Consider the following 27,398-nt stretch of genomic DNA (forward strand, 5'->3'; position numbering starts at 1 on the left):
TATTTTTGCTGAGAAGGTATATAATTATGTGTTTTTTTCCTTTGGACCTAATTATCACTCGTGTACAGCACCTCTGTAGATCCGAAACCCCCCTTGGGGGGAGGGGGTTGGAATATTTTAGGTTTTTTTGGAATTTTAGGATTTAAAAGCTGAAAATTAGTCTGAAAATAGGTCTAACATATACCTACAGGCTGATAATACTATCATGGGCCACTCAATATCTCACGGGGTTTAATTAATAATTTAATTTTTTTTTCATTGCATTTTTATATAATGTGATATCAATCTTCCACAAATTATTAAGTGTATGGAAAGAACCTTTTAAGTTAAGTACACCCCAGGCAAAACAATAGCCGTCCAATCGGTAACTGGCTAATCTTTCCACCATTGTCCATAAGATTTGAAGAATACATAAACTTATTAAACTTGATTATGTGTGTAAAATATGCTAATACAGCCACTGAATAATAATTTTTAAAAAACCAAGCACACTATAATCAGTACAGAAGAAGTTAGCAAAGTTGAGTCAAAGCAATTATTAAATCTGAACAAGATTTTATCACATTCAAACGCTTCAATACGAAACTGGAATTAGTAAAAATCCAGCACAGTACGACCAGCACAGTCCAAATTAAGTACAGTCCAAGGTGGTCAAACTTTACTTTGGTTTTCTCCAAACTATTCTTACACATGAACAGAAACATTTTGATAATATTTTAATCGTCTAATTAATAATTGTTTGGTGTGTAATATCAAGAGCACAATATTTTTTACCAGAATAAATTATATTTTTAAAAAAAATAATATACTACTTTACCGTCTGGGTTTGAAATGTGATACTGTTTTCGCATGTACTCTTTGAAAAATTGTATGTCAAGATCCATTTTTGTCTTAGATGTACCCAGCTCGCTATACATTTGACTGACTGTGCTCGGCGATGGTAGTACATTAACGTTTTAGTTTCCATTGCACTGGTATTTTTACGCAATATTCTAGTGTTATATAATATGAATAATTATATTCCTTAAAAAATTAAAAAAATTTTTTTAACGACATTTAGTTTGTTTTTTAAAGTTTTATCAACAAACAAACAATGTACTAGATGATTTGATTTTTTCCCAAGAGACTAAAATAAGTTTATAACATAATAATATCATTATTCTTATTGAAGTATGTGTATTTTATATTTAACTAATTTAATAAGGTATTATTTTTAGTTAATTGTATTAGTGGTGGTTATTAATTGAAAACATCTTGTGTTAGTTTTGAAAAATGACTTATTATTATATCAACTCTAGGAAAGAAAGATTTACAACTGTCCTAGTTTTTCATCGACGTTCAATTTACCATAAGAAAACCATACCTACAACATTTTTTTTTAATGATTTGTTATTTCAACTAAGGTTGAATACGTGAAACAATATAATTTTAACCAGGTATTATTAATACATTTTCTTGAGAATACACCAACTAAAATACATAAGTATTTTAGTTAATATTTTTGAGTGGACGACATAATATTATGCCTTTACTCAACTAAAGAAATTTCATCTTAAACATTTGTAGCAAAGAAAAAATATAATATTATGGTATATATAAGATTTATTTGAATAAACAATAAATACTAGTTGCTTATAGTTTATATAAAATACAATCATTTTTTTTAAACCACAAATAAAATAAATAGAAATAAAAAATTATAAGACTACCAATACAAAATATTTATTTAAACTTTTTTCTCCCTTTCTCTTTCAACTAATAACATTTCTATTTCCAAAAAAAAAATGTATTTGTATTGCTTTATATAGTATCTATATTAGTACTAACATAAATCGCATCGGATGCTTCAAACTGTCATTATAACTATACTTACTTAAGTAACTGACAGTGCTCTCTAATTGAAATCTAGTTCTGCTGATGAGTGCCAACTACAATCTTACATTTACTCATCATCATCTTCGTGTAACTATCTTGAAACCCACAAGGGTTCACATTGTTATCATTACATGGGCACTTGGCAAATCTACTAGCCAACTAAAATGTATAGGTTAAAATATTTCTTTAAAAAGATTCATACAAGTAAAAATGTATTGAAACAAAACCTTATTCGAATAACTTTTAAATTAATTTAATGTGTCATCTATGATTTATATCTAAATGATAATGTTTTATTCGAATAAACATACAACTCTGCGAGTATCTTATACATATTTTATTAAAAAAAACAAACAAAATTATTATCATAACGTTGTTAGGTATTCCAACATCATCAGTAGAGCTTGTTAAAACTATTTCACTGTGCTAACTTTTTGATTTGCTGACATTTATATATTTGACTGTACTTTTAAAAATGTCTGCTTATTCTTTCTGTAAATCTAAAAAGTTTAAACAAGACTTACATTAATAAAGACAAAAATGGGAAAATTAAATGAGTTAAATATATTTTTTGATTTAGCATTCTTATACTTATACATAATTCAATATATAATTCGCATCCCCAGTTTATTAAGACATAACTCAAAATAATGTGACACAATGTTTACTCCGTAAACTAAATGTATTTGAGTAAAAAAAAAAAAAAAATTCATTTTACTTATACAAAAAGTGAAAAATAAAATAGTATCTCATTTTCACAAAAACATTGACTTTGATTTTTCTTCCCCGTGACCCTTCAAATACATTTGCAATTATTATTAAGTCACGACGGACCATGTCCTCCTTATTATATTTTAATATTAATAATTGCAAAGCTACAATGAATACAAAAACGAACATTATACAAACAATTTATTATTATTTAAACCTTACTATTTGCACTTAACTAATATAAAAAACAAATTACGCAACTAAACCTGAATTGTTATGAAAAATGCTTAAAAAACAATGTCGTGGGATTTTTCAGAACGAAATTAAAATACATAAAACATACAAATTCATCAACTTTCGTCCTCTGTTCGTGGCAATTTAAATAATTAGAATTAAATGTAAAATAAAATTAAGCTTAAAATATGAGTTTATTTTTAGATCCTACCGTTAGATAGGAAACAAACCATATGAAGCCAGACACTGAACATCAAACAAGTGTGGGAAAACGTCAAATACATTTCTCCATTTATCAGATTTACTCAAATCTTGGGTGCGAGCAGTTGTGTATAATAGTAGGTATCTATTAAAGATAATTTTTTTAATTGCCAGAAAACTGCTGTTTTTCGCAGATTTTATGTACATAAACACGTTAAATCAAAAAAAAATTATCAAATAATATACACTTACAGTTTGAGCAAAAGAATACTATAATATATATTATATTATGTTTACATTATTTGTTTCAGCTTGATTAGTATTTTACTATTGGTTTTCACGGAATATGTTGACAACAAAAATCAAATACAAACAAAAACGTTGTGTAAGAGTCGGCTCGCGGGCATGTTTTCTTAATAATATCAAGAAAATACATTATTTATATGAGTTTTTTTCAGTTTACAGTGCACGTTCGAATGGAAACCATCGGGGAAGTTCCACCGGAAATCGGTTGGTTTATGTATGAAGAAAATTAGATTTAACCTCTTATCACTAATATCTTATATCATATTTCTAATCTCTTATCACTCATCTCTTATCCTATAATATTTTTTATTATTGTCACGCGAAAATAATGACTTGCATTTTCTTGTATCCAGCCCAATAACACATGCATGTTAATTACAATAATTAATGATTTTGTTACAGCACATCAGAGTGAAATCAAAGATGAACAGTGTCGTCAGGATACCGACCTCGGATGGGAATGAATTGAACAATTATCCGAGTCCACCCTTATACTAAAAAATACATTTTTCCAGGACATATTATTATGCTTTTATCGATTTTTGTAACTTTCTACCATTACGGATTGCGCACGGGAAGCGTTTGTTTGAAAACGATTTCATCACTTTCGATTTGTAGAAATCCACGTACAGAGATCTGTGACCTCCCCCCCACCCCGTTATACGGGCTTTTTTTTTTTACCATTTTTGATAATCATCGACAAGACACCCTCTCAAAGGGTTAACAATCGTACCTATATTTTGATTGAACAACGTTCTGGGGAATTCTGGGGACAAGTACCTGGACGTGTCGCGTGGACAATTTCATTATTGCCGACGGTATTATATATATATATATCTCTATAATACGTTGTACACACGGGTAAACGTCAAAATATAATAAAGGACACGGTCTGTTTGGTGGTGGTGTGTGTGACACTATGATATATAAGCAAACAACAACAACAGCGGTTTATGGCGATTGCCAGAGTAGTGTGCACAACACCACCTAACCTCTCCAACCACCATCATAATATGAGCTTGTGTATAAATTATGTCTGTATGTTGGTGTTCATAGGGAAAAAGAGAGAGAGTGAGTGAGTGAGTTGTGACAAAAAGGCAGCCCCGAATCGACACACCATCACACCAGGAGGACGGTGGCAGCCTTTTCAGTCATTGCCCGCACAACGACCGGTCGCTCCACGCGACCACTGTATAATGTCCGATCCGCGTTTCTCCACCGACGTCCGACTACCGCTGTCTGTCTTTGCTTTTCAACGCCTCGATAACGATAATAATAACAACAGCCACGTTAATTATTGCCAACGAGGTCACAATCGAAGAATCCGTCGCCGAAACACCGATCAAGACGGTCGTGCCAGCCGCCCTTGTTGCCGCCGCCTTGGAATCAGAAATGAAAATCAATCATGCCAACAACGTTGGTAAGTGCGTGTCGCCAAAATTATCGTTTCCAAAGAGTTCCAGTTAGAGCTGTTTCGAACACAGAAAATTGCCCAACGAAGCATCCTATCCAATTTGACTTTTCGATAAAAAGTTCCACAAGGTTTTTGATAAAAGTCCTGTTCATATGAGTTCTCGCCAGTTCCTACTAGAACATTTCAAACAATATGTTCACACATTAAAGTTTTTTAATTGGTATTCCCATTTGCAAATACATCCAGAACCGTTAAACATTTCAATCCAGGTCTTTTTTAGGAAATCGGTTTACATTGTACATACATTCAAGTGGAAACTTTAATAATGAAGAATTTCTACACATTGGTCATACATATCCTGGCCAAAACGACCTCGAAAGAACTTTACAGGTCTAACAAAAAAGTTCTTGCGTAAACTGTTTCAAAAAGGTTTCTAGAAAAAAGTCCAAGTTAGGACAAGAACTTTTTCGATATGAAAGCGCACATAGTTGTTTTAAAATACTATTGATAAAATATTACAGAAACGTAGCATCTCCATAATTAGTAAATACTAAAGAATTTTATATTAAGGTGAATTGAATTTTGGGTTAAAATTAAAACATTGTTACTAAGCTATGAGTGTGAAATGTTGGTTTACATTGGAATGGAAACTAAATGAATTTAACCAATTTCACTCAAACGTATTAAATTTAAATCCAAGCACAGTGTAAACCACTACACTGCAAATTAGTAAATTTTAAACCAGTATAGTATAAACCAAGTACTGTCTAAACCAGTACAGTAAGAAATTACCAAAGTGTATATAGTTCTTTGTTTTTCTTCAGCCACTTGAAGTATGTAACATTAATTTTATCATTGTATTCTTGATTAGAAGTGTTTCGCAAGTTCCAACTAGGATTTGATGGATTATGTTAATTATACATCACTAGGGTAACAGTAAACACTGCATTTATGGCAGAAGAAAAAACTAAAATATTAATTTAACTGCTAAATTTTTTATTTGTTTTGCTTTTAAACGGAATAAAAATGTTTTTCTTATAAGAAAATTATGTGTAACACGCCTTATAATGGTAATAGAAAATAAACTTGCTATCAGGTTAGGCACAAGTACATATATAGTACTTTATAATATGAGAGAATAGACTTGAAGATTTTGAAGAGATTTCCTAATTTTTTTTATATTCAGTCAAAAGCTAAAATATTTTCCAATAAACGTTTTACGCATATTTAATAATTTTTTTAAGTACTTAATAATGATTTCATTAAAATATAATTTTGGATTATAGGGATTATATGATAAACTCATTACAAGTAAGCTTTTGTAATAATACATTATATAGGCCTAAGCTCTTTTTTTATGATGTCAAGTGCTTAAGTCCCGAACACTGCTTATAATTATTAATTAATTATAACATATATAATTAAAAATCCGGTTATCGAAGCTGTTAAATATTTGATATTTTCATAAGCTTTCGATTTTCAAATAGCACTTGCATAGGTGTTTCACTTTATTCATATACAAGAATATCTCCAATGAAAATAACCTAAATCTACCGGTATTTTCTTATAAGCTAAACTAGACTAGAGAAATCTTTTTAATTAAAAAAATATTCTACATTAATATATCATTACATGATGTAGATTGACATTTAGAAACCAAAAGTTAATGGCAACATATCAGCGGGCAGGTGGGATGGAGGTGGTTCAATACAAATTACAGGAAAATGTATGTTGTCTTATGACACTTTTGAAAACAGGTACTAATAATCTAATTGATTAATGCTAATTAAATGATTTCTTAAACTCCATTTAGCCGTTGTCCGCCGCAATTATTGTTGGTCCGCTAAATTACCTTGATCCGTTTTAAATTTATACTATTGTTGTGCAACACAACAATAAAATATACAAGTTAAACTCTCAAAAACAAAGGCATTTAACAAGAAGTGTAAATAAAAAATATTGTATGTACACACGTCGTTTCTTAATCAACAATACCATAACCATAATGATTGTAGATTATTTTTAATCTAACTATACTATCTAATGACGCAGTTGGTGATAACGTTTTCTTTCAGTTCAGTTCTATTGCCAAACTCTTTTTGAATTTTACATTTTTTGCCCTCGGGTGTCATTAGTTTACAGTATATAAAACATGTTTTACTAAATGTACTTGACTGGTTTATGCCCAAAATTGACACTAGCCCTTCTTGACCCAAGCCACAGTTTTATCAAATCATAGCCGAAACTCTCACAGCTCACAAATAGGTTAATCTTGATAAAATTTGCGATAACATATATGTTTAATTTTTTTTATAATAATAATAATATAATAACATCAATAAGACCAAAATGTGGTAATTCAAACAATGATTATTATTTAATATTAATTAATTTCGACACGTTCGTAAATCATTTATTTACCACACACAAAAATCTAAACTAATATGATGGAGCGTAGGTATATAATATATAGATAATATTTGACGTCATTAAAACTCCCATAATAACATAATATATTACAGTAATAATAATATTATGGTTAGTGTCTACGGTCGTTTTTTAAACGTCCCTGGTTGTGGTCTATTGATTGAATTTTAATTTTTAAAAGGTAATAGCTTATTTTCAAGCTTATACAATAACACTGGTTAAGCTTTAAATATTACCAAAACAGTTATCCTATCTTGTTACACACTGTACAACACAAATCTGAACAAAAGCTAAAATGTATGTATGTACTTTGTTTACATAATTGTCTAATGACTTAAACAATAACCTAATACATGATCCAGTTGAGATGTAGCCGTCGTTCATACATGAGAACAATATTATTCTGATTTATCCTAGACTTACTTATCTTAGACTTAGATCTTCCTAAATGCTAATGATAATTACTCCCAAAGTCTAACACTTACAAACTAGGTATCAAAGCAAAATTCACTACTGATCACTCAAAGTTTAAATCTGTAACCTCTGTCACATCAAAATATAATTGTCCACACATTTTCCACCGCGTTTGACACACTTTAAGTTTCATATATTATGTTAAAATCACCTTTTCAGGACATAGGATCATGTTACTGTTTACGACCCAGATTACATAAACCTATAATCTTATTAGTTTTGGCTATTCTAGAGGTTCTTTAAAAAAAATACACACTAACCTAACCTTACCTACTACGAACAAATAGGAACTAATTAGAATGATGGTAGTACTGTCTTAACATATTTATATTGATCGTACAAATTTTAGAAGAATTAAATAATTAAGATAATATAGTTTTTAATTAATCGATACGTTGAATTTATAGCTGTTAAACACATACATTTCTTATAAAATTACTTGGGAGAATTTATTGCTTCTCAGCAGTGGTTTAAAAAAATTAATCTTAAAACTATTAGATAATACAATTTATTATTAACCCAAGCCATATGTGAGGCCAATTGTGCGCTGTATAAAATTAACTGTTAATAGTAAAAATTAACTAAAATTAAAAATTATTTTTTACTCGTACTTACATAATAACATATTGTGGACTTTCCACTAACCAGACCAGTTGGACTTTTGCTCTCCCAATCATGTTGAACATGGACTTTTTCATCAAAACATAGTTTTTGATAACTATTATTAGACTTCATGATAACTATTTTTAGAATCTGCAGACTACTGAAATTTGCAATTTCGTGATAACTACTATCAGCGCAAGTAAGGGATTATTTTCCGTTTGATAAGAAGATTTGATAACAGAACTACATTGTAAAGAGCGCAATATGAGCAAATATATAAAGCAAATATAATATTATCGAACCTTATTAAATTAATAATGCATCTAATAAAAATAACAGTATCTAATTCACTACTTTTTGTTTGGCCTTTGCCGCCAATTACAATGTATGTTTATCTATTTATGATGTCTTATCTACGTCGTTATCCTTATTGACATCAATGTATCATACCGAGTTCAGTATAATATTTTGTTAGGACTTGCCGTTATAAAATATTGTTCAACATATTTTGCTTTTTTAATTATAATAATAATGCTCCTAAATAATGTCTTTTTTTTATATTCTGATTAGACTCGGTTGGAACTGTTCTCGTATATGGGTCAGTAGGTTAGATAGATAAAAGACCCAATTATGATTGTTAAATTTAAAAATCCTGCTCGTCTTTAACGAATTTCAATACTTGAGAATACCTAAATTCGAACAGCCAATAATATAGGTTTTAATTAAGTGTCAAAGTTAATGTGTAAATATGTTCAGAATGAATTACTGCTATCTCGTGTTAACCTTTTATTAAAATAGAATCTTAAGGCCGCTCTAATACTTATTCTTATTTTCACCATTATATATGCAACTTTTTTCATTTATGAAGAGTATATTTTTGCCTGAATTAAAACAATTAATTTTTGATACAAATCTACTATAAAGAAACCGACTTACCTTTACAAAAATTATTTTCAAAATACTTTCTTGGACTCTATAATCATGATATGTTTCGAATATCATCAACTTTATATTATATAAAAAAAAAACGTTTTATTCGTTGTTTAGTTTTCTATTCGCAATAATATACAACAATTTACTTTCCATCAATTACTTCACATACACTTTTTTCGCTTTTACTTTGTGAATTTGCAAATAAATGCTTAATTTTGAACACAATTTGTCAAATTAAAGAAAAAATTAATTGACATTTTAAAATATAATTTTATAAATTGAACCTTCTAAACTATTTTGGTCATTTGTTTTGTTTTTTAGTAAATTTGTTTCATTAAATAATCATAGTAATATTAGACTTATAAAGCTCTTAACCTCGAGAGAAAATAATTGAAGTACACATTTGTGAGAAGTTAATCGTAAAGTCACAAGTATACAATTGCTACAAACTTTATCCAAAGATATAACTTATAAATATAATGTCAATTAAACAATAATTTACTTTATAATTTTATACTTTATAACTATTTGAATAACATAAACACAACATGTAAATTTAAAGTATTATTTGAAGTAATTAAATAGTTAAAAACACTAGGGTAAAAAAATAATATAAAATTTGCAAGTCTATTTTAATAATTTTATCTTTAACTTGGGCATTTTTTACTTTAATACACAATTTCTTCTACCACCTCTAAACTCTTTTATATCGGTTTGGTGTGATACAATTCATAAAATTATTTAAAACATTCAAAAGCCATAATCATACATTAGTTTTCAACGGATCATTTGTCTTACCACAATTAAAGTTGTCGACTGACAAGTCGAAAAATGTAGGAATTATATTTAATCTTTATCAGAGGCATAATATTTAAAAACTACACTGATGACCTTCACATAATTGATGACGATAAAAGTATTAGTGGAACTAATGTACAATCATATCATATCAGTAATTAATTACTTTTTTTCAAGTCAATTGAATTGATTATTATATGTTAATATATAAATGTTAAATATACCAGTGCATAGACCATAGCTTTGAATGGTACCAAAATATTAAGCATATTATTTTTAATAATAAGTATTTTGAAAAATTCAGCAAATGTGTTACCAAATTTGTTTTATTTTTAAGTATTTGTAACTCTGCACTTATTTTATGAGTATTTTTAGTTTTGTTTTACTAGCTTAGAACAATTTCAAGTTTAAAATAATAAGATATTTTAAATTCAGTTTACCTCTCCGGGTCAAGTAGATTTAATTTGTTCTAATATATAATATGTAATTAAGTGCTCGATAACGATTTAAATTGGGTTAACAGTTTTTGTATGAAGCTTATTTTCAATTTTTACAACAATGTGTTTTTATTTTTGTGTCTGAAAGTCTATAGATCAAAATTTGTACCTGAAAAACACCAACAAAATTTACATATTTTCCCCCTAGATGGGGTGTAGATGGAGTGTATTTATTTCCCCTTTTCAAGCAAGTAGTTTTGGTACTTAGGGTCTGAAAATTAGACTGGAGGTGGACCAAGAGTAGGGCTATAACATAATTACCATAATTTACTCAAAAATCTACATTGAAATTTTTTTTTCATGTAAAAACAAAAAATCACTTATGTATTAAATTTCCAGGTTTATACTTTATGTGAAGCAATCAACAGTCGTCACCTGGTACCTGAATAATATTATCGTTATGTTTTTGTTAAAGATATATAATCTAGATGGCTTATTTTTTTATACTCAAACTAAGACAAAGTATGGCTTTTTAATAAAATAAAATAAAAACAGTAATCATTTTATTAAGTAAAATTTATTAAAATATGTATTTTATTATAATTTCTTGTGAAATATCATAAAATTTAATACACGGATTTGTTAATAATATCTAAAACAATTTTTTTTTTGTTTTACACTTAGAATCAATTTTCCTGTAGACTTTACTTTGCCTGTAGACTTGACGGCTTACTTTGCTTAAAGTCTTAAGGGTAATTTTTCCATAATCGTGATTAAAAAATTGATTAAATGCAACTAGTTTTTAGACTTTTTTTAGACTTTCAGGTTAATTTCCAGTACAGGTCTTTTTTTCTCAAATAGTAGTTTAGAATTAATTATATTAAAAAAGTCCTTTTTTTTTGTATACTTGAGTAACTACCTACATACAATATACTTACCAATCATAACAATATGTTTAGCGTTATTATAATAATAATAATAATAGATATTCTCAAGTTACACATTATCATTATATTTTACTGTCGCCTTAGTGTCCGTTTAAGCATTGTTCTAAGTTATTATCATTCCAAGAATACTGCTGAATCCGCGAAGAGTATCAAACGATAACGTTTAAACGGTCTTAAAACGTTTATTAAATACTCTCTTATCGGGGTTCCAGTTTATAAAACCGACGGGCAAACGCCATTGGCTTTGCATTAGCATATTATTATTCTATCACAATGTGTTCGTGTTCCAATTTTCTGGTGCAAAAAATCAAAAGTTTCAGAACTCGTCCAGTTTATCAACTAACACAAGTGGACGTTCCAGAAAAATGGACAAACAAAGGTATAAATAATTAACAATCAATTATTTCTGCACGATTTTAAATTTCAGAATATGTACGTTATGTTTGTTTTATTTTGGTTTTTATTTAGTTGCAAAATCTACTAAAAATAAAAATATTATAATATAATAAAATAATAATCGACTGCAGTATGATATTAAGCAAATATTCTTAATAATTATGATAAGGCTTGGATCAGGTTGGAGATATAAAAATTACAATTTACTATTGGTAATAATGTATTTGTATAAAAGTCCTTAGGAAAAAAAAATGTATAAAAAAAAAAAAATAACTTCATTTTGTCATCATAACGTCGTTTGTCTTACAAAAAAAAATATATGAATATGTACAAAAAATTGTTAAATGAGTTTACTAAATAAGTCTAAACATACTAAAAAGTCTAATACTAATGTGCTAATATACTAATGTGTTTACTTACTTTAAAATCTTAACTAGGTATGTGTTGTTTAGTAATAACTGAAATCGCACATTTTGTCTGCAACAGAAAAAAATGTTTCTCTGGACTTTTTTTTGTTGTCTTTTGAAAATTGCGAATCATTATAAAAAAAAAAATGAGTCTATGGCACAGATAAAAAATTAAGAAACGTTGTCTAAGAGGACTTCACACCGAAATATACTAAGGAACAATTGTATAGGCAATTATTGTTCGACAAATCTTGTATGAAGTCATAATTTGTATACTTATTATAAGTAGCACAGCAAAAAAAAAAAACATACAGTACATGAATTCAATACTTTATGAGTATTTTTGTAGAAAATTAATTCTTAAAATATAGATATAGACCACTTTCGAGCAAATTTATGTACTGAACTCACTTTTTAATTGTAAAGTTTTAGTATAGTAAACAGGCAGTGGATTTCAAACCATTCACCAATGATTGATTTAACTTCAGAATAGACCTACTCGTTATTTATTAATATTAGCTACAGTTTGTACAAAAATATAGTTATTTAGTTTATCAAGGGAAATTATTTTCCATCAAAATATTTACAGGTTATCGTCAATAAATTTATAAAGACACAAATAATAATATTTTTCATGCTTAATTTTAATTCAAACGTGTGTTTTCTAAGATTTCCATTAAAGAAGTAGCAATTTTTCAACTGGCAATATCGATTTAAATCCATACTACTTCTATAGGTAGGTTCAGAGAAAATATAAATTATTTATTTTTAAAAAATTGACTACTTGAACTGTACCTATTTAATTTGATAGGTTATATTTATTATACGATGCACGTATTCCTTAAGGTATTATAGACAAGCGATTTATTTTTATACAAGGTGATTTTTTTTTCACAGTGGATCCACCTAATATCTTATAGCGTTTAATTGATATTTTTTTCCTATAGTGATTTTATACAATGTGATGTCAATTTTTTTTACACAATTTTATGTTTAAAAACTGTTATATATTTCCTGTTTAATAAGTAGGGCCAACGCAATTACATGGGCTTGTACTGTGGGATTTACTACAATACAACAATAATAATATGTAAGCCACTTAAAAAAAAACTGCTTGTAAGAAGAAAACCTCAATAACTCAAGTGGGATTAAAGACACTAAAAACTTACTTGACTAATAAACCTAGCTCTATGCATTGACAGCAGTTAGCTGATGGTCGTTTTCATAATTTTTTTAACAATAATCGTTTTCCCTGTTCGCAAATCGTTGACTTTGCAAGCTCTTAAAAGCTGTGTTTCTGCTATGAATCCGGCAATTAAGTTTGTACTTTAAATATGCACTACAATGTGTAAAGTATATATTATGTATATGCTTAACCCTGACGGACGATTTGCACCTCAGAAAAGATGACGATGGATACAATTAGGTGTTTGCCCATTGTGTTGTGACTAAGGTCACGGTGAGCCCCCTCTCTCTGGTAAAGCTGGAGGATGACATCGGATACAAATATCAATGTGGGATCTATCCATAATATTATTATCATCATGTGCTGTGTACAACAAACGCATGTGACTCTGTGTGTCGACCGACATTCTCTTGCAGTGGAAAACCAGTTTCTGACGTTACCACCACTATGGCAGCTACGGCTGCTATTAATCCACATATAATAGGTGTATAGTATGCGTACACTCCAGCGGTTGTTTCATCATGTTTGGCCGGCTGTAACTGCACATTGTCCTCAGACCTCAGTGTTTTGTCCGTGTCCGATGACCGATGCCACCGGTCGGTGCTAATTCTGCAAACAAACAAAACCCGGTCTGTTGATGGTCTAGTCCAAAAACTCTAGTGCGTGTGCCCTTTTTTTTTTTTGTTTCCCCACATACAAAAAAAACCTTATTTTTTTTTTATTTAGTTTGTCTTTGTCGTTTTCATCGTTTACTAGGTGTGCTTACTGTGTGCTTTTTTTTTTGGTTTTATCAGAGGAAATGGAAGGGACGCGAGCGGAATCAACGTTCACGATCGTGTCCAAAGGCACGAACACGTCAAAAGCCAACAAGATCTTGGAATGTCTAAAGACCAACAGGTTTCTGGTGTTCATCCTCACGTCGGTCGCGTTCGGCATTGCCTTGGGTGAGTCCAATATCGAATATAAAATATATAAAATATATACTTGATAATAATAATAATTACCTACAACACTCGACGGTCGAGTAGAAGAATAGGTGTCCGTTGTGCAATCAAAATACACTTATTTTGGTATGCTTACTTAACTTAATGGGTGCCATTAACCGGACAATGGTAACAATGGGTCAATGTTTTATTAAGACTATTTACACGCTATACTATAATTATTACAACAATAAGTAATTTCGAGAAAAGATTAACAGTGATAAGGCAATGTGATAAGGAGGAGGCCCACGGTAGAGCCACCTGTATAAGTGTTTCAGTCAAGTGAAATTTGCATATTGAGTAGACGATGCGGTTAAGGCACCCGTTTGGAATGGTCAGCAGTGTTTTTGAGTGAAACAATTTGGTTATAAATTTTTAAATCGTTTTACTTACTGTGAGCGGTTACAACAAGTGGTATTTTCCAAACAACATTTTAACATAGTACACGCTTACATTATTCTCCTAATCTTACTAGCTGTATGGAAATTATTAAACATTTACATATTAAAAACGATAAGGCTGGTCGATATGAGAGTTGCGATTTTAGGCAGTTTAATTGTACATACTACATAGACATAAATCAAACTAATTTGTTCTATCATTCGTTAGACTTTGGAAAGATTAACCACGACCAACAACAATTTTAATGACTCAACACCCAAATCGCGTGTCGGTCAGTAAGCCTGTTGATGATTAATATTAAAAATATATACGTTTTTTAATCTGGTCGCCACTAGTTTGAAATCGTATGATAGGCCGACCGGGTACACCAAATTGCATCAAATTATGATTTCTTTTTTTTTTGTTTCACTATCTATATGAGATTAAAAAGCTTACAATCGCCGTTTAGAATACAACAAATACAAAGAAACCGATCCAAACAGTGTGGGCGCCAACGATGATGATTATTATTATTATTATTCGGATGAGATCATTTTGCGCGCGCGCGCTCGTTTTCAACAAGAGGAGAACAAGACGACCTTAAGAAAATCACAAGGTCATAATTTGCATTTTTTTGCAAAAACAAAGTAATCGGTTTGTGCATTCGGATCAATCGATTATGTTTTTTCTCTCTCTCAATAATAATAATAATACACGTTTAATCAACGCAGTATGCGCGTCGGTGCCAACTTTTTAAGTTATTTATTTTTGCTGTCTTAAACATAAGTATAGGTAGACATGTAAGTCATAAACCGTGTAATGTAAATCCACAGAAACACCACCCATAAAATGTGTACAAGATAAGATACACGCGCATGTGTAATTATAATACAAAACACACCTATATATGTATAATATAGGTACATACCCATCTTGAGCGAGGTTCAATACTTACAGGACAGGAGTGTAAAACATGTCCAACTCTCAACTGTGAGAAGTGTTTATTTGCTATATGTGTATGTTGTTTACACGCTTCTTCTCTCTTTCTCTACATTAAGTACCGTTTTGGTATTCTCATAATATGTTTTCATGTGTATGTGTGTGTGTAAACATTATATTTATGTCGGTTGAGTTTTGATAAACATTTGAAAATAAAAATAGCGATTTATAGTTGAAAGTTATAAACTCTGAATGTGATCATGAGCCTTCGAATCATAAATACCTAATCTATCTCCGCAGATTTACATTGGGAGTTTTCTTTGGAAAGCGATTTTAGTGTTTTATAATTGAGACGCTTTTCGATCAAGGGCCCAATATTAAATTTTGGTTAACACAAAAAACTATTATTCTATGAACATTTTTTTTGGATTGATTTAAATTTAAAAAAAAATTAATTTTTCATTTTAATTTAGCCTAAGGAATTTTTTAAAAGTTGTAAAACTGACCTTTTGTTCTAATCAAAACTCTTGAAATTGAAAGTTTATATTTATTTAATAAAAATTAAAAAAAACACTTGTTCTGTGTATAACATTTTTATTCAATATCAAATTAATATGCTTAAAAAAAACAAAAATAAAAGTGTCATATAGAAAACAATATTAATTTTGAGAATATTACAACATATTTTAAAGTAGTTTTACTTTGTAAGACTTTTTTAATCACGGTTGTACTTTGGTTTAAACGTAACATTTTATTAGGCTTTTTTTCTAGTGTAAAATAAAATCATGTTTTCTTATTAAAGTATGTTTCGGTATGCATACTGTCACAATATTCTACCACAATATCAAGTAAAACAAATTTTATAAGAAAAACGCTTTTTCAAAAAAAAAACCAAATGTGGTAATTGAAATGAAAAAAAAAATCGATGTCGATAACTTTAAGAGCTTGTCGTGAATAGGAAAAAAGACAAAATACTACACGCTAATAGTGGGAAGATAGATAATTGTATTAGCTTTGATATAAGATAATATACAGGTAGATCGGATTTCATACCAGTGCGGTATAAATATTTGAATTTGAAAAAAGTCTGTGTGTGTGTTGCATCTTATAAACGCATCTTTAAAATTTTCTCTTATTCTTTAAGAAATAAAAAAGTTGATTTTGAACGCATTAGTAAGACCTTGTCATGAAGATAGAAAATATCAATTAAAAAAAATTACAAATAAATTGTTTGATTTAAATTGTAGCTTTTACAATTTTTTTTTAGCCATTGAAACCGATAAAGGGATTTTGTTATTTAGGATGACCTTGGCATGTTTAAGTGCAGCGATGAGTGTCAGGCCTTTATCTGATACAGTTCATTCAGAGCTTTAAAGTTGTATATCATAAAAGAACATTTTCCCCTTTTAATTTTCATACTTTCTAATTACTTGCTTATTAATAAAATAATATACATATATATATATTTAAAATAATTCTCTAACAAATTAAAAATCAAAAAAATCTGCACGACTTGGAAAGTATTTTTTAACGCATTTTAAGAACAAGAATGAAATATAGCATAAACAAATATATATACATACAACAAAACATGTATAATACATGTAAGAATAGTTATATTTTTACTATTTCAGTTTTTCAACTAACCTTCTTAAATACTTGTTTTGCAATTGTCTTAAACTCAAACATGGTTGAGCCAACGACGGTCATTTAATAGAAAGGCTTTGAGTCATTTTTCATATAGTTTAAAAAAAAGGGCATTAATAATAATTATTCGTGTACACTGCGATTGCGTCACTAAATAGTTAATTGCCAAGTCGATAAGCAAAATTACGGTTAACGATTATTATAATAATATATCTATTTAATGAAGTAACGTGTACTATACATAAGTGTCAAATTTAGTGCATAATATTTCAAAATTTTTAGGAACGACAATTATTGAAAATTAATACTTTTTAATGTTGTACTGTTTTTTTCCTACTATATTTTTCACGGAAAAAATTGTGTTTATTTGAATATTGTTTTTTTTTGTTGTTTTTTCAGGACTTGTATTAAGGCCGTTAAAACTTAGCAGCGACACTATCACGTTGATCTCATACCCCGGTGACCTATTCTTGAGGACTCTGAAGCTGATGGTGTTGCCGTTCATAATATCGTGTTTAATCATAGGTACGTGTACCATAATTATTATATAGTTTACATCAGCTAGTAATAATAATAATCTACTACATACAGTTGTATGTATACATATGTTGTATTGAGAAATAACCTACCTAATAGCTGTGTCATTGAATGCACTTTGAATTGCCTTTAACGTACATTGACTCCCGCACAAGTACATTTCAATGTTTTCAATCGATTAAATAATAATTATTCGACCGGCTTGTAATTATTTTACGTCATATAAATACAGAAGTACATTTTATATCATTACTATATAGATTACTACCTAGAAATCTTTGATAATTTTTCGCAATAACATACAAATATATTGACTTTTAACAACAATATCGGCGCCCATTTGGCTAACACACTTGACTTGTTAATTTACCGTTTGATTGACTTACCAAAGTAATGACAATATATAAAACTAACCGTTATCAGACTTTAAAAAAAAAAACAATAAACTTGATAGAGTTCGAAGATTTCAATTTTTGTTATTACTATTTTTTGTGTAAAATAATTAAATTAAAAAAATTAAATATTTAACCGACATACATTTTTTTTATTATTTTTAATTTTCAATTTATAATATGTTTTATTATATAAGACTTTTATTTAGCAATATTTAAAATATTTCTTTTGGTATAATATGTTTGCTTCGACGCTATTTTTTTTATTACAATCAGTCGACGTTTTTTGACAAGTGGCATTTTTTAAGGTATTCCATTTGCATTTGTACACATTCTTTATTGCAGTTATATTATTTTTTCAATCTTCTAAATTCCGAAACATTTTGGTATGAATTCGGGTACTGTGTGTACTTATATTACACTTGATTGAACGTATAAAATTCAATCACTTTAACGTGTCACAGTGTTTGCACGTTGAAAATTATAATACTGTAACTATCTAATAATTATCTCCTTAATTGACGGAATGCCTATACTTTATTTAAGGCAGTAGTAAGGCCAACGCTTGCTGGCTATTCGAAAATAAAAACCTAATATTCTTTAATTTTACACAACTTGCATTGTCAATTTTCGAATGAAAAAATTATATATATATATATATATGTATATGTTAAGCATCGATTAAACTGACATAATACATATTTGTATGTACGACCGTCGGTTTCATTTAGCCTTGTGCTAAAACCCTCTCGTGCAGTGTTTGATTAGAAAATGAGACAATTTTGTATAGTCTGAACACAATATTGGGACGTGCCGGAAAATGAAACAAATTCGCCAGAAGCCATATTTCCCACACAGTTGCAGAGACCGATTTAATTATTTATTCTAGTCAATACGCACAGTTTGCTCGTTTTGGAAATTAATCCCTTTGGCTCGGTTTCGACACAATGGGAATAATAAATTCAGTACTTCTCTAGTCAACGTTGCAGCAATTCGAAAGGAGGTGCTAGCTATTTGCAAAACTCTGCAAGCTCCAATTGATTGGTGGTAATCGATAAAAAAAAAATAATAAATCTAAAATTTTACACCGTTCTGATGACAATTGAGACGCTTATTTTAGAACATAAGCCCAATTTCAAAAATGTTGGTTTCTTTTTAGGAGACAAAAAACTATTTTTTTTTAACGAAAACTTTTGTAATTTTGCCTAAATGATTACCATTTTACGGGTTGATTTTATTCATAAAATATTAATTTTTAACTTTTAATTTAGCATAAGAAATTTTTTTAAAACCCAACAATTCGAAATTGGGTCCTTGTTCTAATAAATGGTTCTAATTGCTCCAAAGCTTGCCCATTATTGTTGTTGTTGTATAATAATTATTATATGCTAAGTTTTATTACTAGAGCTCGGGTGTTAATGAAATCATAAAATATGTATTAAAATATACATTTAAAAATGTTAAAATTATACGCATTTATGAAAATCGGCTAAACATTTTAGCCAAGTTTTTCAAAAATATGACTTTACAATAATTTGAATACAATTTTACAGTATGTTTATTATTATTAAAAAAAAGGTATGAGGATTATGTATATATTATTATGTATAAGGTTAACATTGAATTATAACTGTTTTGGCGGGTTTTTCAAATCTAAAAGAACAATGACGATTATTTTAGACAATATTTTATAACCAGTATTTTTTTTCTCATATTGTGTACGGTTTTCTTTAGCTCATAACAAGTAAACGCGATAAAAGAAAAATATAATAAATTGGAACCTTTTTTAAGTGTATTACACCTACAAACATGCTGCTAAAATCTAGAAATAAGCATTTTAGGCAAATATATGCTCAAAATTGTCAAATATACAAATATAATATGCGACACGAGTTGGCTGATTTGAAATCTAGTCTTTGTCTATCGAATTTGGTTATAAATCTTCAATAAAAATATGCAGTCATAAACACATCACAGCTTTAATATTATTACATCTACTCGAACACACCGTGTATAAAACTACTGCCAATCGGTTATTTTTAAACGTGTGACTGTATTAGCATAATAATTATCGTCCGTCGATCAAAGTCCGTCAGTCTATGGACGCAGGTTATTCGATCGTTGGAGTTTGGAACTTTAACTACATGTATACATAATATATAATATTATTAAGATGACGCCAGACATGCGGTTTTTTCGTGCAAAAACATTATAAAAAAAAACCATGTTGATAGAAAGATTAATACAATTTTGCTATGCCTCGTCGACGTTTTTTTTTTTTTTTTATCTATTAATTATTTTAAGTTGAGCAAATTGAAAAAATATATTCATCAAATGATGACTCGAGTTTTTTTAATTCATAGACAAACCGCAATTTAAATTTACCATTTTTCAACAAGCTAAAACCAGATTTTCCAACTTGATTTTTGTAATGTCGAAAAGGGCTCTTTTATTTTCGACACAAACGTGCATAATGGAGGTTGTGACAATCGGATAAAAATAAATAAAGAATCAAATGACTTCAAAATAAGTTTTGCTAACTATTGATAAGAATTGAAGTCGACGTCGGCCATTTTAACTGTGATTCTGTGGTATCAATTTGACTTGTAATTGTTATAAACAGTGATGACAGCAGTTATAATCATGTGATAAGGTTTTAATTCCCACAAAGATGGCGGAAAATGGTAAGATAAATTTACAGAATAGCGGGTTTCTTTTGTGTAGAACTTCAACAGAAAACAAAAATGAACCTCCTGAGTAAGCCTCCTTAAGCTAACATATACATGTATAGGTTACTCACATTACCTTTTCGAATTTTGACGTATTTTATTATGTACTTTTGTATAATATGTAATTATTTTGGTCTATAGCGTTTGAACCCTTTCGGTGAATATATTATTTGTGGTTGAACGACCACGGGCGGTTCCGATGTAGTTTACACACCAAATTAGCAATGATCTCCAGTGAAAATAACAGAGTAATACCCTAACACTATAATCGTTGTTGGCAGGTGCCGCAAACTTGGATATAAGTAAAAACGGTAAAGTAGCAGTTAGGACCATAGTGTACTTTGTACTTACTTCGGTGTTCAACGTTTGCCTGGGCTTGACATTGGGCTTGCTCGTACATCCGGGAAATCCAAATCTAAGAGGAACAAATGCCACGTCATTTTCCGGACCGAAAAAAATGCAAATCATGGACGGATTCCTCGACATGGGAAGGTAAACACACATACAAAAGTCATACAATCAAACTGTATCTATCAATTAACATATTCAATTCCGGTTGAATTCAAAATTCTGTATTATTTATACACATCTATGACTCGTGTCCAATACATCATTGACAAGATGCATTGATTGACTCTTTTAGAGCCAAAGTACATATTAAATTGCATGTAATCAAATTCTAAACTAAAAATCCTAGTACATCCTAGTACTTTCTGTGTAAATAGTTTAAATACCTAAATAATAACACAGCGCATAAAGTATTACAACGTCTGTAGGAATTGTCTACTGTTGTATAATATTTTCAAATTTAATTTCAGAAATTTGCTACCGGATAATTTGTTTCAAGCTGCATTTCAACAGGTAAGATATGACAGCTATTCATGGTAGCGTTACAGCCAAAAACCAAATATTTATCTAAGTCGACGCTGTCGGTTGTATTGTTTCCAATGAAAATGATCAGCCAGTTGCGGTGAAAGTTTTCCCAAAGCATTTTGTGTATCATTCAAATCGTCAGACTATGTTTTCAACGCGTTGATTTAAAAATAATACACACCGATACCGGATACATATTTTGCATTGTTTAAAGATTTTCACCTATTCAAAACGTTATTTGACTAAGTATAGTTGTAACTTTACCAACAGTGCAACAATCGTGAGTTGCAATTACAGTGGACGAATTCTTTTCACAAATCACAGTTTAACATTTTCGATACTAGTTTTGATTCGTTTCAAACGACCGAGTGATTAGCATTTCTACCAAATCATGTCTAGCACAGCCTAACTTCTTCTCCATCTTCGTCTTACACGCCCAGCTACATGGGGTCGGCCTGGGGTGGCTATCCTCTTATCACTCTCTATGGCCTCTACGTTCATATTGATAACAACTTTCACTGCCAACATGACCACGAACCATCTCAACCTTTCGTCACTCGTTTTCCTCACAATTGATTGATGCAACTCCCAGACTCTTCCTTATGTATTGATTTCTTAATCTATCCTCCCCAGGCACTTCACTCATCCTTCTTGGCATGATCGTCTCCGCTACACTCGTTCTCTGTTCAATTGTCTTATCAACAGTCTACCCGATGAATGTAGAAGTGATGAATTTAGCTGTATAATATGTTGTGTTTACATTATAGACCCTGACCGAATACGAAACGATTATGGGCCAAAACGGTATGAACACATTGAAAAAGGTCGTCAAGTACAAGTAATTACCTTTTTTTTCCCCCATTCACAAGACACACGTGTATGTCACATAATAATCTTATTCCATAATGCGCTCTAATCGTTTTTTCCAGAGACGGCACGAACACGCTGGGCATAATTTTCTTTTGCCTGGTTTTCGGCACGATTTTAGGCACCCTGGGCGAACGCAAACGACCGGTACTCAACTTCTTTACCGTTACCTACGAAGTTATGCAAAAAATACTTACCGGAGTAATATGGTACAACACTTAATCAAATATAATTTAAGCCCGCGCAACAATATAAGTATTTTCTACGTACATAATTGATATATATATATATGTCCCCTCTTATTCTCCACTTACCACACCCCCCCCCCATTACACTAATTACATAATATCCCCAAAGTACACAGGAACCGGCTGGTGTAAGGCGCTAAGTTATCTATACGTTGCCGCCCGCGTAGTCGTCGGACGTTCTGGAGAATATATGAGTCTTCTACAACTAACGCTTATTATGACTCTCAAAGAGTGTCTTGATCACGAGTCAGTCATCCGACTGGCTGTCCGCAGACGACTGCAGCAAGTCCACCTATAGAAAAATATAGGTCAGGGAGACGTACAAGTCTCCGTTTCTTAAAAAAAAAAAACAGCCAGTCTGTTCGTACTTCGAGTCCGAGGGGGTTGCCATGGTTTCTGTTGAATTTTTTTTTATGTAAATCCGTCACCTCTATTACAGAACGTCTCTGTAGGTTCACGCCCGTCGGAGTGGCCAGCGTCATCGCCGGCAAGATCATAACACTGGCCGACCTCTACGGCACGCTCATCCAGCTCAGCCTGTTCATCATGACCACCGTGGGCGGATTCCTTTTCTACCAGCTGGTCGTCTTGCAGCTCATTTACTTCTTCATAATCAAGAAGTCGCCGTGGCCGTACTACGTGTCTCTGGGCCCGGCACTGGCCACCGCTTTTGCCACGGCTTCCAAGTGAGTGGGCCCCACCCATTTGTGCACCTTTTTAACACATCACAACTCTGTCCCAATGATGTGTTTTTTGTTCAGACAAGCCTGAAAACCCTTGGTCTGTTTTTCCAGGTTTACAAAACCCATCGGATTTCCCCGGGTATTTTGGGTTCGGTTTTTTCGGAAATTTTGTAACTTAATATTAAAAAGTAATGGAACTTTTTCGATATTTGGTGAATCAAAACCTTTTCCGATCGACATAGTGTTTATATTACACTATACCACTTTATTCGCTGACCCTTTCTTCAATTGTAGTAAAATATATTATATTTATAAGAAATAATCTCTGGAAAAACATTTTATCATGGATATGTGGTCTCTTATCACGCATCCCTTATCATTTATCTCATATCACTTAATACCCAAGTGGGTTGGGTTTTTTTGCAAAAAAGCCCGGGTTTTGTCCAACTCTGGCAGGATTACTGTATTATTTTTTTAATTAATCAAAGTAATCCAGGATTGTTAATAGATTACAAATAAAATAATCAGATATAGATCCGATTTTAATTTTACACGTGCTGTAAAAACTTGAACGGTTCAAATCCAATTTTTCTAAAAAAATAAAAAAACTTTAAACTAATGAATCATTTTCAAACGAACGAGGGAATCGTTCATAATATTGTAACAGCCTGTGAATGTTTTTTTTTTAATTAATCAAAAATATAGAAAAGGTATCATAAATAGGGTTCTAAAATTACAATAAATTTATTTTCTTCGAATATTTCTTTTTCTTATACAGTACACTTTTAAAAGATTATAGATGTGAAAAAAAGGACTTAAAAAAATACTTAAAATGCCCAAAAGAAACGGTATTGAGACTGTTGGGAAGAAATGATTTCCCCAAGTGTGTTTGTAAAAATAATAGAAAATATCTAAAAAAAAATAAGAACAATGAATGTATGTAAATGGTAAAATGAAAGTTCAGTTACCTCTAAAGTACATTACTCACTTTTTATAATGATAAGTGACATTCCGGTAGCATATTATCCAGATGTGAAGTGAATATGTTTTTTAGAACTGGAAATAAGTATATAGTATAGAGTTTGGGAGTTGCCTGTTGCAAAATGGGAAATTTGGAGTGAAATGCAAATAGATTGAAACTGTATAGGCAATATAGGTATAATAATCTTTCAAAAAAAAAAAATGCAAATTATAATATTATAACAAATACAACAATTTCATTTGCCAACTTGGAATTTCTAACATATCATTGGGATAGGATCGCTTCGTGTTGATTTACACACAAATGGCTTTACCAAACTGTATACTTTATATGTTTTTTTTTTTTTTAATAACGAATTTTAGGTCGGCATCACTACCCATAACGTTCAAAGTGTTGGACGAAAGGTTGAAAATGAATCCAAAAATCACCAAGTTCGTTCTACCGATTGGCACCATCAACATGGACGGTTCAGCGCTTTACTTGAGCGTGGCGCTACTGTTCTTGGCGCAAATAAACAATTTACAATTGGGCGTTGGTGAAATATTCACTATTGGGTAAGAGACCTATAGAGCACTTAAGCCAAACAACGTGGTGTGTACACATTATGACACTCGACCCCACCTGCATTCCCGGTATATTTACCGACACACTAATTAAAGAAAACTTCAAACATACCGTCACGTTTACCTTAGCACATACATACACCAATACCTACTTGGCATACCTACTGGAACTAATGTCAAGTGGAATGCTTTGTTTATGTCAAAATTTTAGCACTCAAATTTCTGTTGACCCCCGACCCTCCCCCACAATATGCTCTACGCCCCAACACGGTGTTAGGTTCATGTTAAAACGTTTATCATCACATACCGACAAGTATGTAAGTTGTAGAGTACTGACCTTTGAATATCCTTTCCACAGGTTGGCTTGTACCGCTGCCAGTATGTCTTCAGCTGCCATCCCGTCTGCGGCCATTGTTCTCGTTGTAATGCTGTGCAGTGTCATCAACGTGCCCACCGAAGACGTTTCATTGCTGTTCGCCGTCGACTGGCTCGTGTAATTATACATTTAACTAGGGTTTTTATTATTATTATTTTTATTTTAATTCTTCCCCGCCTTTTGTAAAACAGTGACAGGTTCAGGACCACTAACAATCTAATAGGAGACTGTTACACCGTGGCCATCGTCCAACATTTGTCCAAAAACGAACTCGAGGTAACTATTGTTTTGTAAATAAAATAAAAAGTCTGCTTGTCTTGAACAATTTCCAATGGTCGTTATTTTTTTTTTTACCAGAACGATTATCCGGAAGAAAAAGACATCGAAGAAGCTCACGTTAACGGCACGTTTGTCATGCAGGAACAGCCGTTGCCCAATCCCAATTGTACCAACACACCAGTGTGACCAACCGAATACACAATGTTTTGTCGATGCCTTTACAATATGTTAAATTTAATTTTAACTCGAGTATTATATTTTATACGGTTAATTTTGTCGTTTGATATATATATATATATATATAATTATTAGTGTATAATTATTAGTGCGTTAAGACTATTTTTGTATGTGTTTTGTATATTTTTTTTTTTTTTAACGAGCCGCGCAGTTGGCTTGACTCGAGTTTTTATTGATAATTTGTTTCAAGTTAAATAAAATATTAATTATTAATTACCCAGTAAACATTGAGATATTATAGTTTATGACTCTAGTCATGTGTTAAACTTATTGTACTATTGTGGTGTTCTCGAAACACAGAGATATCGCGTCTAACACTGAAAAATTACAATATTATAATATACATGTAATAATTATTATTATATTAATTGTTAAGACCTGTTAAACATTGTCTGTGGTTTTTTTTTTATTAGTTTATATCATAGAGATTAAATACATATTATAAATAGGCCACTGCAGTATCCCAAATGGCAACCGCTATTTGATTTTTTTTATTTTTGGAGAGATAGCTCAGCATACTCTTATTGACAAAATAACGGTAGGTATGCTGCGCTATAAAATCAATCGATCAGTAATTAGGTATAGTTGGTATATAGAGGGGGGTAAGAAGATTTGGAAAAATCTACTCCTTTTCCCCCAAAAATGTTAAAACACAAAAAAAAATGACCGGGTAGGCGTTGGCGGCACTGCCTTTTAAATAGCTACTGTTTATTAAAATTTATGAAACAACCAACAAAATAGAAAATACAATATCCAACATAGTTTGAATCATTTTGATAGCTTTATTACTTTTGTTGTAATAATGTATTTTTTTGGATAAACGTATTGGTACCTCGTACTTGTTACCTATTCTATGCGAGTACGCGTCGACCAGTTTCAAAAATAACTTAATTATTACTTAATTTCACATCATAAAATCACTACATATTAAAAAACGAATCCGTTTAAATTGTATTTGTTAACTTTAAATTATATTTAGTATAAAATATAATTGTACCAATATTTAAACAAGTTACTGATTATTTTGTTTTTTTACACAGACTTGCTGTAATTTAACTAAAAATAGTGAAATCGACTCAAATCTAGTGTGGTAATTAAAATACCTATAAAAAACATTTAATTTACAGCTATAATATAAAAAGTATAATTTAAGTACATTTATACATGTAGGTTATTGTTTAAGTAACATATAAAATAGTTTCAATTATAATTGACACAAAAAATAATTAAAACTTTTTTTACATTTATAGGTATATAATAATAATATGTATTGATTTATAAATATATAATAAAATACAATTAATTTTACGGTGTACATTATGACTTATTTTTC

The 27,398-nt window shown here is 30.4% G+C and overlaps 1 protein-coding gene across 3 annotated transcripts; it reads left to right on the forward strand.

Annotated features, from left to right (window-relative positions):
• Nucleotides 1-4,489: 4,489 nt before the first annotated feature.
• On the forward strand, nucleotides 4,490-26,453 carry LOC126838042 (putative sodium-dependent excitatory amino acid transporter glt-6). 3 transcript variants are annotated; one of them, XM_050572131.1, is made up of 12 exons: nucleotides 4,490-4,747; nucleotides 14,144-14,293; nucleotides 17,699-17,824; nucleotides 21,239-21,449; nucleotides 21,776-21,818; nucleotides 22,598-22,668; nucleotides 22,760-22,906; nucleotides 23,398-23,631; nucleotides 24,973-25,164; nucleotides 25,532-25,666; nucleotides 25,741-25,825; nucleotides 25,907-26,453. In XM_050572131.1, the coding sequence occupies exons 1-12, from the start codon at nucleotides 4,720-4,722 to the stop codon at nucleotides 26,012-26,014; spliced, it is 1,530 nt and encodes a 509-aa protein (XP_050428088.1). In that variant the 5' UTR covers nucleotides 4,490-4,719; the 3' UTR covers nucleotides 26,015-26,453. The 3 variants fall into 3 exon arrangements, with proteins under 3 accessions (XP_050428088.1, XP_050428087.1, XP_050428089.1); XM_050572130.1 differs by lacking the exon at nucleotides 4,490-4,747 and adding an exon at nucleotides 11,600-11,739; XM_050572132.1 differs by lacking the exon at nucleotides 4,490-4,747 and adding an exon at nucleotides 13,844-14,008.
• Nucleotides 26,454-27,398: the final 945 nt, after the last annotated feature.

The sequence above is a fragment of the Adelges cooleyi genome, unplaced genomic scaffold (genome assembly GCF_023614345.1).
Source record: "Adelges cooleyi isolate 19-005CV unplaced genomic scaffold, UGA_ACOO_1.1 ACOO_flye_CR_arks_rails_tigmint_CR_PRNA_30, whole genome shotgun sequence".
Lineage (NCBI taxonomy): Eukaryota > Metazoa > Arthropoda > Insecta > Hemiptera > Adelgidae > Adelges > Adelges cooleyi.